Below are 13,354 nucleotides of genomic sequence, written 5' to 3'. Positions count from 1 at the left end.
TGGAGACACAAAACTATATATCAATACATTAAACAATGAGAGAACAATTACATTAAAATTTTTTTTCTAAAGGAAAAACATAATTGAATGTAGTCACAAAATGCTTCTCACAGGAGAGTAGACTACCTGAGGCAGGATTCAGACAGAATAGAGGTTCAGGGAGGGCACTCCCCGAGTGATGAAACTAAAAAAGCAGGTATGTATATACTCACATACCCATATACACACATACAGATACAGGCATAAGGAAGGTATATGTGAAGGCACTACTAATTTTAAATTAACTAGAACAAAAAACGTATACAGAGTATATCAGCAAATAAGATATTTAGGGAAGGTGGGTGACACTGAGAGTGTCTGGGAAAGTCAGGAAGAAGATTCATTGTAAAGGGAGCTTCTAGTTTGTTAAGCAAAGAATAACAAGATGAGAGCCGCAATACTTATAAAGGTTAGATTAGTAAATCAGCTGGTGATTTAGGAGTTAGGGGGTGGAGGACAGAAGGCAGACAGAACAGAGGACAATTAGAAAGGTGCTTCAACAATCTCTATAAGAGTTATATAAAGAGAAGGTGACAGGCTGGGGGTAAAGGGGAGATTTTAGAAAGAGAGGGAAAGAGGTATGAAGAAATTTCAATGAAGAAAAATTCATAGAATTTGGTAATTATATGGATATAATGGCAAACAGAATAAATCCGAAGATGATGTCAAGATTTTTTTACTATGTGAAATTTTAGAATCTGTGAATATGAAAACATAATGCTATTTACAAAGATGATGGAATTGGCAGAGGACAATAGGATAGTGTTGGGATTTCAGACGCTTATTCATTAATTCATTTAAACACCTGTTGTTATGTGCTTAAGAATATGCTGAGGGCTCAGGATATAACAACCCATGGAGCTCTGGTCTAGGCTAGAATGGATGGAGGAACAGATCTCCAGACACTGTCCAATGAGCAGCTGGAAATACAGAATTCAGGTCTGGAGAGAGGTCCGGACTACAGAGGGATCTCAGAAGGTTTTAAGTTATACTTGAAGTAGGAAGAAAAGGTAAATATTAGACTGCTGCTTGTGGGGCAGATGCTATGATGAAAACTGGCAACAGAGAGACTGAGACCCATATCTTTATTTTTTCTTTATCTTCTTCAACATGTACCATTTTCAAACTGGAAAAAGGAGAATAAATACTGTGAAGTGAAGAGACTGAGCACCCGCAGTGAGGCTTGTATGAGTTCACGTTTTTTCACTTTGATGAATCCTATCTCAGGGTACTGGGAAAACTCACGGCTGAGTCTGTGAGGTAATAAGGCAAGAATCACAGGGACAAGGAGAAGTGCTGAGAGATGGAGAGAAGCGTATGTAGTTCTGTTTAGAAAAAGACAACAACAAACAAAAAACAGAGAGAATAAAGAAAGAAAAAAAAGGAAGAAAAAAAAGAAGTCCACTATAACTTTGCAACGTTCCAGACACACCTGGAAATTCATGGTCTGGGCACCACAGTTTAAGAGATTTTCAAAGTGGAGCATATTCATAGAAAAGTGACTTGGTGAAAGTACTCAAAACCATGTTAAATGAAGAAGGTCTGAAGAAATCAAGAGTGACCCCATAGTAGGAAGAGTAGCTGATATACTGTGCGCACACACACACACACACACACACACACACACACACACACAATCAGACCTGAAAAATATTTTGCTAGAAAGATTAAAAAAAATTCCAGAGTGAGTACTTCAAGGATGCTGAAGGGTATAAAAACTATAATAAAGAGAAGTTATTGAAGAAAATGAGGACATTTAGCTAAAAGAAGCAAAAACATGGGGGGTGGGTAGACAGGAACAATACTCATCTTCAAATATCTAAGGAAATGTGACATTAGTGAGAGGGAAGACTTTGTTAGCCTCAGAGGGCAGGACTAGAAACGAGAAGTCATACTTTAGCTCAATATTAGGAAAGGCTTATGAATGGTCAGAATTGGAATGGGCTACCCAGGGCGAGACTGAGCTGCCCATGCCCGGAGCAGAAGCACAAGCCAGACAGCGCTGGGAGCACTACTGAGAGGGAGGGGACCATCAGAGGGTGATTAAAAAAGGTGACTGTGTTTGATAAGAAGCAGTATTAATAATCTTGGAAGAGAGGTTTCAAGAAGAGTTTTAGGGAGCAGAGTCTGAAAAGGTAAGTGCTACATTCAAAATGAAATAGATCGAGAATAAACAGAGGTAAAGGTCACACATTCAAAGAAATGACCAGCAAGACAAAATCCTTCCTTCAAAGTTTGGACTCAAAACATCTCCTCCAGAAAGTCTTCTTACATGATTAATATCCATTTACTATTAGACTGTGGTTTCTGAAGGCAAGCAGGCCCATTCTACCCTTAAGGATATGTTCCTTTGTCTCACAAAATAGAAAGTATACTCTGGAATTAGACAAAGTTGGTTTCAAATTAGGACTTCACCACCATAGGACCTTGGGTAATTCTGCCTGGAGTTCTAGTGCCTTCTCTGCAGCAACATGGATAGACTTGGAGGGCATTATGCTAAGTGAAATAAGTCAGACAGAAGAGGCAAATATTGTATATCAGTTATATGTGGAATCTAAAAAATATAACAAACTAGTGAATATAACAAAAAAGAAGCAGACTCACAGATATAGAGAACAAACTAGAGGTTACCACTGGGGAGAGGGAAGAAGGGAGGGGCAATATAGGAGCAGGGGATTAAGAGGTACAAACTATTAGGTACAAAATAAGCTACAAGGATATATTGTACAACATGGAGAATGGCCAATATTTTATAACAACTATAAATGGAGGATAACCTTTAAGAATCACTATATCGTACATCCATAACATATAATATTGTGCAGCAACTATACTTCAATTAAAAAAAAGGCAGTGATCTCTTTTTTGAAGTCAGAGTATAAACCTGTGGACTGAAGACTTAATGCATAAACAATGGCATAAAATTTCAAGCCAGTAATCAGAAAGCACAAAAGGCTTAGATTAAATTACTCAGACTAAGGTAGGCAGGGAAATGATTCACTTCTGAGAAGACAACAACATTCATGAGTTTTCATTTGCACCAGTGGTGCTCTTCCTTCTTTTATCTGGGTTTAGGATAGTTAAGAGAAGACTGAGAATTTGGAGAAAATAACCTAGAAAAGCAAACAGGGAATTGTTCCTGTAATAACTCTTGTGCAAAAATGTCAGGGCCCCCTTTACTGACGTTCATTGAGCAGATACCGTGTGTATGTATTTGTGAGGACTTTAGCTCACAAGCAGCCTCTAAGTCGGGAAGCAGCAGAGTCACGCCTGTGTTTGTATTGATAGAAATGAACACTTCCTGAGTTCCATCTGTGTCATAGTCCGTCTCTGTAAGTGGTACAAATGTTTCCCTAAGTTATCTCATTTAAATATTCAAGAGCACTCTGAGGCTTTTTTTTTTTTTTTGAGGTAAGGAAGGCTCAGCTTGCCCAATATTTAACAACTAAGTAGGTGGCAGAGCCAGGACATGATAACAGTATCTCTGACTACAAAACCTATGCTCCACAGATCAGGTTTCTGGGGCAGGAATTCTGGAGTAGATGATGAGGTATTAAAGCAGCGGTTTTAAAAATGTTAATCAGCGACACGATTTTCACCAATCCTTAGCAAAGTGAGAAACAAAAAAAGAACATGTATCTAAAGTTATAATACACACACACAACTTATGTCCATCCAGATACACATTTGTTGGTGTAAAGTTGCCAACTGTCCATTTTTGAGAAAGACTGACCTTTATTCTAAGATTGCCTTTGTACTTTTTTGACATTAAAATGTTGTTTTATAAAATAATGGTAATAGCAGATGCTAGTTTTCTTTAAAAATGACCTTACAAATTAAAAAATAATATAAAAAAAAATAAAATAATCTATCAAAACCCTATTTCTTTTTTTTAAATTTTATTTTTTTTATACAGCAGGTTCTTATTAGTTATCCATTTTACACATATTAGTGTATTTATGTCAATCCCAATCTCCCAATTCATCACACCACCACCCCCACCCCCCTGCTACTTTCCCCCCTTAGTGTCCATACATTTGTTCTCTACATCTGAGTCTCTATTTCTGCCCTGCAAACTGGTTCATCTGTACCATTTTTCTAGGTTCCACATATATGCATTAGATACGATATTTGTTTTTCTCTGACTTACTTCACTCTGTATGACAGTCTCTAGATCCATCCATGTCTCTACAAATGACCCAATTTTGTTCCTTTTTATGGCGGAGTAATATTCCATTGTATATATGTTCCACATCTTCTTTATCCATTCATCTATCGATGGGCATTTAGGTTGCTTCCATGACCTGGCTATTGAGAATAGTGCTGCAGTGAACAATGGGATGCATGTGTCTTTTTGAATTATGGTTTTCTCTGGGTATATGCCCAGTAGTAGGACTGCTGGGTCATATGGTAATTCTATTTTTAGTTTTTTAAGGAATCTCCATACTGTTCCCCATAGTGGCTGTATCAATTTACATTCCCACCAACAGTGCAAGCAGGTTCCCTTTTCTCCACACCCTCTCCAGCATGTGTTGTTTGTAGATTTTCTGATGCCCATTCTAACTGGTGTGAGGTGATACCTCATTGTAGTTTTGATTTGCATTTCTCTAATAATTAGTGATGTTGAACATCCTTTCACGTGTTTGTTGGCAATCTGTATGTCTTCTTTGGAGAAATGTCTATTTAGGTCTTCTGCCCATTTTTGGATTGGGTTGTTTGTTTTTTTAATATTGAGCTGCATGAGCTGTTTATATATTTTGGAGATTAATCCTTTGTCTGTTGCTTCATTTGCAAATACTTTCTCCCATTCTGAGGGCTGTCTTTTCGTCTTGTTTGTAGTTTGCTTTGCAAAAGCTTTTAAGTATCATTAGGTCCCATTTGTTTATTTTTGTTTTTATTTCCATTACTCTAGGAGGTGGATCAAAAAAGATCTTGCTGTGATTTATGTCAAAGAGTATTCTTCCTATGTTTTCCTCTAAGAGTTATATAGTGTCCAGTCTTACATTTAGGTCTCTAATCCATTTTGAGTTTTTTTGTTTTTTGTTTTTAATTTTATTTATTTATTTATTTATTTTTGGCTGTGTTGGGTCTTCGTTTCTGTGCGAGGGCTTTCTCTAGTTGCGGCAAGTGGGGGTCACTCTTCATTGCGGTGTGCGGGCCTCTCACTATCGCGGCCTCTCTTGTTGCGAAGCACAGGCTCCAGACGCGCAGGCTCAGTAGTTGTGGCTCACGGGCCCAGTTGCTCTGCAGCATGTGGGATCTTCCCAGACCAGGGCTCGAACCTGTGTCCCCTGCATTGGCAGGCAGATTCTCAACCACTGCGCCACCAGGGAAGCCCCCATTTTGAGTTTATTTTTGTGTATGGTGTTAGGGAGTGTTCTAAATTCATTCTTTTACATGTAGCTGTCCAGTTTTCCCAGCACCACTTATTGAGACTGTCTTTTTTCCACTGTATATCCTTGCCTCCTTTGTCACAGATTAGTTGACCATAGGCGCGTGGGCTTATCTCTGGGCTTTCTATCCTGTTACATTGATCTACATTTCTGTTTTTGTGCCAGTACCATATTGTCTTGATTACTATAGCTTTGTAGTATATAGTCTGAAGTCAGGGAGTCTGATTCCTCCAGCTCCAGTGTTTTCCCTCAAGACTGCTTTGGCTATTCGGGGTCTTTTGTGTCCCCATACAAATTTTAAGATTTTTTGTTCTAGTTCTGTAAAAAATGCCATTGGTAATTTGATAGGGATTGCACTGAATCTGTAGATTGCTTTGGGTAGTATAGTCATTTTCACAATATTGATTCTTCCAATCCAAGAACATGGTATATCTCTCCATCTGTTGGTATCATCTTTAATTTCTTTCATCAGTGTCTTATAGTTTTTTGCATACAGGTCTTTTGTCTGCCTAAGTAGGTTTATTCCTAGGTATTTTATACTTTCTGTTGCAATGGTAAATGGGATTGTTTCCTTAATTTATCTTTCAGATTTTTCATCATTAGTGTATAGGAATGCAAGAGATTTCTGTGCATTAATTTTGTATCCTGCAACCTTACCAAATTCATTGATTAGCTCTAGTAGTTTTCTGGTGGCATCTTTCAGATTCTCTATGTATAGTATTATGTCATCTGCAATCAGCGACAATTTGTATTCCTTTTATTTCTTTTTCTTCTCTGATTGCCGTGGCTAGGACTTCCAAAACTATGCTGAAGAATAGTGGCGAGAGTGGACATCCTTGTCTTGTTCCTGATCTTAGAGGAAATGCTTTCAGTTTTTCACCACTGAGAATGATGTTTGCTGTGGGTTTGTCGTATATGGCCTTTATTATGTTGAGGTAGGTTCCCTCTATGCCCACTTTCTGGAGAGTTTTTATCATAAATGGGTGTTGAATTTTGTCTAAAGCTTTTTCTGTGTCTATTGAGATGATCATATGATTTTATTCTTCAATTTGTTAATATGGTATATCACATTGATTGATTTGCATATATTGAAGAATCCTTGCATCCCTGGGATAAATCCCACCTGATCATGGTGTATGATCCTTTTAATGTGTTGTTGGACTTTGTTTGCTAGTATTTTGTTGAGGATTTTTGCATCTATATTCATCAGTGATATTGGTCTGTAATTTTCTTTTTTTGTAGTATCTTTGGTTTTGGTATCAGGGTGATGATGGCCTCATAGAATGAGTTTGGGAGTGTTCCTTCCTCTGCAATTTTTTGGAAGAGTTTGAGAAGGATGGGTGTTAGCTCTTCTCTAAATGTTTGATAGAATTCACCTGTGAAGCCATCTGGTCCTGGACTTTTGTTTGTTGGAAGATTTTTAATCACAGTTTCAATTTCATTACTTGTGACTCGTCTGTTCATATTTTCTATTTCTTCCTGGTTCAGTCTTGGAAGGTTATATCTTCCTAAGAATTTGTCCATTTCTTCCAGGTTGTCCATTTTATTGGCACAGTTGCTTGTAGTAGTAGTCTCTTAGGATGGTTTGTATTTCTGTGGTGTCTGTTGTAAATTCTCCTTTTTCATTTCTAATTTTATTGATTTGAGTCCTATCCCTCTTTTTCTTGATGAGTCTGGCTAATGGTTTATCAATTTTGTTTATCTTCTCAAAGAACAAGCTTTTAGTTTTATTGATCTTTGCTATTGTTTTCTTTGTTTCTATTTCATTTATTTCTGCTCTGATCTTTATGATTTCTTTCCTTCTGCTAACTTTGGGTTTTATTTGTTCTTCTTTCCCTAGTTCCTTTAGGTGTAAGGTTAGATTGTTTGAGATTTTTCTTGTTTCTTGAGCTAGGCTTGTATTGCTATAAACTTCCCTCTTAGAACTGGTTTTGCTGCATCCCATAGGTCAAACCCCTATTTCTGAGAACCACAGGCAAATGATATACAGTGTACGGAGCTGAAGGCCTGAGGATGAGCTTTAGTTATACGTCACCTACTGAAGATGTTAGGCAAGGTACCTAACTACTCTGAGTCTCAATTTTCTCAGCTACAAGATGGGGTTAATATCTATTTCACAAGGTTAATACACAGTTCATAACTTTGTAAGGTATCAAGTACCACAAAAAGGTAGTGATTATCATAATAATTTATGGTTACTGGAGCGGGCTTAACTATTTGTATTTCTTTAAAATTTCCTCCAAAAATAGAGTTTTAAAAAATTCTTTAATGTCTATGCTTGACTTTTATTATACCATACTATTTATATTAAAAAATAGAGTCTTTCTGACTCCTAACCACACTATAGGAAGCCTGCTGGTATAAACATGCTAACTTATACCATGACTGTGGTCCCTGTGGACTTGTCAGTATCCCAGAATTTAGAAACGGTAAAAAAGAAAAAGTTAGTACCTAAGAGTAAAACTAGTAAGAGTCATCATCATACTATAATTAAATTAGCAATGTGAAAAGGAATGCACCCTAAGAGACAGTTTGCATAATGTTGAAGGGACCTGGCAAACACCTAGCCCCAGCCAGGGCAACCATTCAGTGTTCCCAGTATGGGGATGGAATGGAACTACATGGGAAACATGGAACTAAAGAAACTTAAACACTAGGTTATCTGCCTCAAGCAATGATGTATTTGGAAAACGAAGAGACAAAGAATAAGATTTTGGTTGGGTTTTATTTTGAATTGTCGTAGGAAAAGACTCTAATTTGGTTGTCATGAGTATTCCACTCATTAAGGAGTTGTATTGGAATAGGAACAGTTTCTGTAAACTGAAAAAAATACCCCAGGACTTCCCTGGTGGTCCAGTGGTTAAGACTCCGTGCTTCCACTGCAGGGGGTGTGGGTTTGATCCCTGGTCGAGGAACTAAGATCCTGCATGCCCTGTGGCATGGCCAAAAAAAAAAAACCAAAAAACCCCAAAACCCCTTAATATCACTCAGTATCAGCCTCCCTCATGATGTTCATTTGGTTGTATGGGTACCTGATGTCAGTAAGAGACGTGAGGCTGCCAGGCACTAGAGAGGAGTAGACCCAATGGGAATGAACAAAGTGGCCATCTGGTTTAAAAGTCAATTTCTTTTGAGTTGGTAAATGGGAAATTAATTTCCTTAAAGCCCATGATTTCTGGTAGAACTGATGAAACTAATTCCCTAAACCTGCAAAAGTGAAGGTCAGAACTTCCCCCTTTGAGGTCTAGCTTGCTTCTCTTAGACATTGTTTTTTTATACACAATACCACTTAGAAGGAAACACAAGATTTCGTAATTGCTAAATATGTTAATCCAATCTACACAGGAGGGCAAAAGACACATTTCATTACTCTAACAAATATTTACTATACACAGGAATATAAAGTTATAAAGGACACAATATATAAGAAGCTCACAGTCTGATGGAACATAAGACATACAAGCAATTAATACTGTATAAAATATACCTTGACAAAAAGTAGGAACAAGACAGCAAATGGAGCAACTAAATGCTTGGAGACCTTTGTAAATGCTTCACAGAGGAGAGGACATTTGAGCTGGATCTTGGAGATGCATGGGAGTTGTCTATAAAAAGCACAGAATATGCAGGGGTCCTTCCCAGCCTATGCAAAGACACGGAGGCTCAAAGCAGCATGGCACGTGAGGGAAATAGTGAAAGGTCTGTACTTCCTGCTATGCAGAGTACTAGTAGATGGTACAGTTCAGTTGGAGACAGAATCAAGGGCTAAACTGCCTCATATCCCACATTAAGACATTTGGACTCTTCCGATAGGTAATAGCTACTGAAAACTTTAAATGTAGGCAACTTACCAGATCAGGTCTGATTTCAGAAACAACTCTTCGGACACACAAGAAATTGGTAACAGGGGTTGTTTCTGCTTTTTAAATTGTATACCAATTTCTATGTATTATCTCTCTCTTTCTCCCCTACACACACACACGCCCTCTGCCTCTCTCGCACTCTCCATACATAGACTGAAGTAAAGGACTAGATATAGGGAAGCCAATCGTGAACCTACTACAACAGCCCTGGCAGAAATGAAGAAAGTCTAAATTCAGACAGTGCCACAAAGAACAGATGAAGAGATGATATATTTAACAGGTTTTAGGGATTGACTGGCCATAGTGATGACTGGATGAGTTGTGCCATTAACAGGGAGCAGGAATATAGGAACTAGAAACAGTTCAGGAAGTAGGGCAAAATGAGGACAAGTTCAATTTTAGGTACGTTAAGTTTGAAATGGCTGTGGCACATCCAGATAAAGAGACCACTAAAAAGGTAGAAATAAGATCTGGAGTCATAAAGAACGTCTTAGCTGAAAATACAGATTTAGAGTCATTGGTATACTCCAAAGTATCTGAAACACCAAGAGATAACACATGGAGGACTAAGAAAAGAAGACCAAGGTTAAGATCCTGGGTAAAGAAAATAAAGGGCAAAGTAAAGAATAAGTGAATGAAATTGAAAAAAGATATTCTGAGGACAAAGGAAAAGAACCAAGAACAAGTGATATACCAGAAGCCAAGAGGAGAAGAAGGAGAAAGTTTCAAGCGAGGAGTTGTGCACAGTTCCAAAGGCAGAAAAGAGGTTAAGCAGGATGAGTACTTAAAAGAAGTCACTCATTTTGACAATTATAAATTGATAATCTTAAAACTTTTTAGCACAGCATAGCTCAAAATGTGGTCATAAAATGGAATTTTAGGAAAGGGCCTGGTAGGCATGCCCGTTATTTCAAATCTTTAAATTTTATTGGGTTAGTATAAATACAATTTGCTTTTTTTTTTTCAATGACTTACTCAATAGTCTAATGACATTAAGAAGAAAGACTAGTACATAAATCAAATTTGTTCTAGCAAATGAAGATGTTGAGGTGGAGAAAACAGAAAGAAGTGTGCAGAGCACTTCCACTTTATAGCCTGCCTTCTGCCTCCCAATCTTGAGGGTCACCCTCACGATCTACAATATAGTAAGTGACTGTTAAAAGAAAGAACAAACGCTTGAGAGTAGAGAAAAGCCTAAGCTTCAAGTGTGAGAGTTGATTTTACTCCAGAAGCACAGCTCAGGTCAAATCAACTTACTTTCAAGTCTAAGGACATCTGAGTCCCTCCCTGAATTCTCAACAGAGAGCACAGGGTCTTCCTCTGTTCCTGTCTCAGAGGGCTCTTCTTCAGCGGCATCCAGTGACTGTGAGTTGTCAAAATATTTCTGTTTGTCATGGCTGTTGTCCAGGGTTTTCACATGACAATTACCTCAATGACAAGAGACACAGATAGAGCACGTTAGAAACCTCTCTTGTGTAGTCCCATAGCTCAAGGTCCCCAACTATCAAGAAGAGCAAAAAGGCGACTGTCAGTTTTTCTCCAGCAGAACATGCACAAATCAGTGAGGTGGAGTGCCCAAAGGCAGACCGTAACTGTGATTCAAGATTTGCACTGAAGTTCAAGTTTCACCTGTTAGGCTATTGGAAGTATTTGGGGGAAAAAACTGTAACAACAAAGATCAAGTCCCAAGATCTCCTTCCATTCATAATCAATGATTGTGAAACACTTCTCCGAAAGTCAGAAACATCATAAAAAAGTGGTTTTCCTTCTATTTGCCTTTTGAAGGTGAGAAGTGACAGATTAGTACCTCAATAAGTCTGGAGATAGATGAATTATAGCCGAAAAATATACCATTCTTGCATCATAGCTTAAAATGAAAGATATACCAAAAGGTAAAGGATTATAAATTAAAAACCAAGGACTTAGAGGGGGATAGTGGTGGCAGAGAATAGACATTTAAGACTGTCAGATCACACAGGTGCCTATTTTTCTTTTGAAAAACAAGTTCTGATCATGTAATAAAGATTTACCTAAGCATAAAATGTCACATCTTGAATGTAATCATAGCACTCTGTGATACCTTCTGATACATATAGTGAGCATGACCTTTTGCTACAATTTTGCCCAGGAGTTGAAGAGCTTTGACCTTATTAGGGATTGTGTGTTAATAGGGATAAAGAGCCACTACCCAGCTCCACCTGATGGACATTCTCCGGGGCTGTTGTGTCTGCTGTAGTGGGGATCTGGCTGGCTGAACAGGTCTCCTCATGTTCCATGTGCGTTGCTACTGAAGGTGCATGTTCAGTGGAAGCCTACATTCATATTATAGGACAATTCTCTGGGTAAGAGTGTAAAAGTAACTTTCCTCCTTTATCAGAACGTCCAAACATTCTCTAAAAGTTTTTTTATTTTTTAAGAGAATGTTGCCCCAAAGAGATGTATGTACCCAATCAGGCTGTCTCTGCAGCAATGGAAATACAAGAAGTCTCTTTCTGGATCTAATGACTCCCTTTCAGATTCCATAATTCTGGAAAGCATTTCTCAGGCCATTTTCCTTATTGTGCCAAGAAAACATAATGGACTCAAAACCTTTCCCAACTTCCTAGGTGAGAGAAAGGGGACTGCATACTTAGGGATTCACTTCCCATTTTCCAGTTCTACACTACCACACGTCTGAGGCTACCATTTTCCAGTTCTACACTACCACACGTCTGAGGCTACCATTTTCCAGTTCTACACTACCACACGTCTGAGGCTACCATTTTCCAGTTCTACACTATCACACGTCTGAGGCTACCATTTTTCAGTTCTACACTATCACACGTCTGAGGCTACCATTTTCCAGTTCTACACTACCACACATCTGAGGCTACCATTTTCAACAAGGCTACATCAGAAGCTTTAGCTCTCAAGAAGCTTACAAGACAGTAAATGCAAGACAACAAACAATAATGAGGTAGTCTACTGTGCCAAGTAAGTGCTTCAGAGAATAAGCTTTGAGTAGGTAGAACTTGAATTTTGAAGAATACATAGGATTTAAAAACACAGAACTTCAAAAGGGGGAATTACAAGGAAGGGAATCAATATTTATTGAGTACTTCTGTATTTTTTCTTCCACTTACTCCTCAAAAACACCTTGTGAAATATTAATTTCACAGATAAGGAAACTGATTATCAGTGAAACTAAGTAACTTGCCTATTGTTGTAACTGTTGGTCAAACAGTAAGTAAGTGGTAGATCTGGGATTTGAATTAATTCTACTTTACCACAAAGCTTCTTGGCTTTCCCCTAGTCAATACTACCTCTTTAGCAGAAAAAGTGGAGAAGGTGGCATTCTAGGCAGGGAGGAATAATGTGTTGAGCAAAGCAATAGGAACAGGAATTCTCATTTGTGTTTGGGAGAGAATGAGAAGTACGATTTGATAGAGATGGAAGGTGTGGAGTGTGTGGGCCCTGGAGGGCTAAGAAAAGAAGCCATGAGCAATGGTAGTTGCTTTCTTTCTCCAGATTCTCCTGAGAGGACAGACAGAGGTCGCAGATTTGCCTCTACTTCTGTCTTCACCACCTAGTATGTGCAATTAAGTACGGGGAAACCAAGCATAAGAGCATTAAAATAAAATAGAGCAATGACAACAACTCTACACACCCAACTGACTAAAATTCACTATGAAGAACAGCATGCTTTTCAGAGGCAATTCTTAATTGGGAAATAAATAAGCATGACTATTAAAAGCAGAGGGGAAAAAATGATGACAGTGATACTGATAATTTTAAACATGTTTTCCTAGTGAATATTCTCTCTGCCTTCAGCTTTGGTGAATTTGCCTCTAAAGCATTTTTCATCTTGACACAGGTCAAGTAAAGCAAAAAGATAAACCTTTAACACTGGAACCCAGTGAAATTCTAGCTGTGTTTCCTGCAGTTGATTTCCTCCTCCAACCTTTGCCATCTTATTTTTCTCTCCCACCCTCTTTCTACTATAAAAATTTAATTGGCTTCATCTTTTAAAATGTCTGCAATATTTAAAAATGCTCTCTAGGTAATTTATAAGATACGATG

General features: G+C 38.1%; 1 protein-coding gene across 7 annotated transcripts in view; it reads right to left on the bottom strand.

Annotated features, from left to right (window-relative positions):
• The window catches only part of TTC17 (tetratricopeptide repeat domain 17), a 153,604-nt gene that overhangs the window by 58,189 nt on the left and 82,061 nt on the right, over positions 1-13,354 (bottom strand). For 6 of the 7 annotated variants that reach the window (XR_014250250.1, XM_082410417.1, XM_082410420.1 and 3 more), the window contains one exon: positions 10,553-10,723. The exons of the other annotated variant lie outside the window; for it this stretch is intronic. Coding sequence is in view for 5 of the 6 variants with exons in the window: in XM_082410417.1 (XP_082266543.1) it covers positions 10,553-10,723 (171 nt within the window). In the remaining variant the exon portion in view is untranslated. The remainder of the gene's footprint in view (positions 1-10,552; positions 10,724-13,354) is intronic. 7 annotated transcript variants of the gene reach the window in all.

Source organism: Balaenoptera physalus (genome assembly GCF_965194825.1).
Source record: "Balaenoptera physalus genome assembly, chromosome: 10".
In the NCBI taxonomy this organism is placed as follows: domain Eukaryota; kingdom Metazoa; phylum Chordata; class Mammalia; order Artiodactyla; family Balaenopteridae; genus Balaenoptera; species Balaenoptera physalus.
This window is presented reverse-complemented; position numbering and strand designations above follow the sequence as displayed.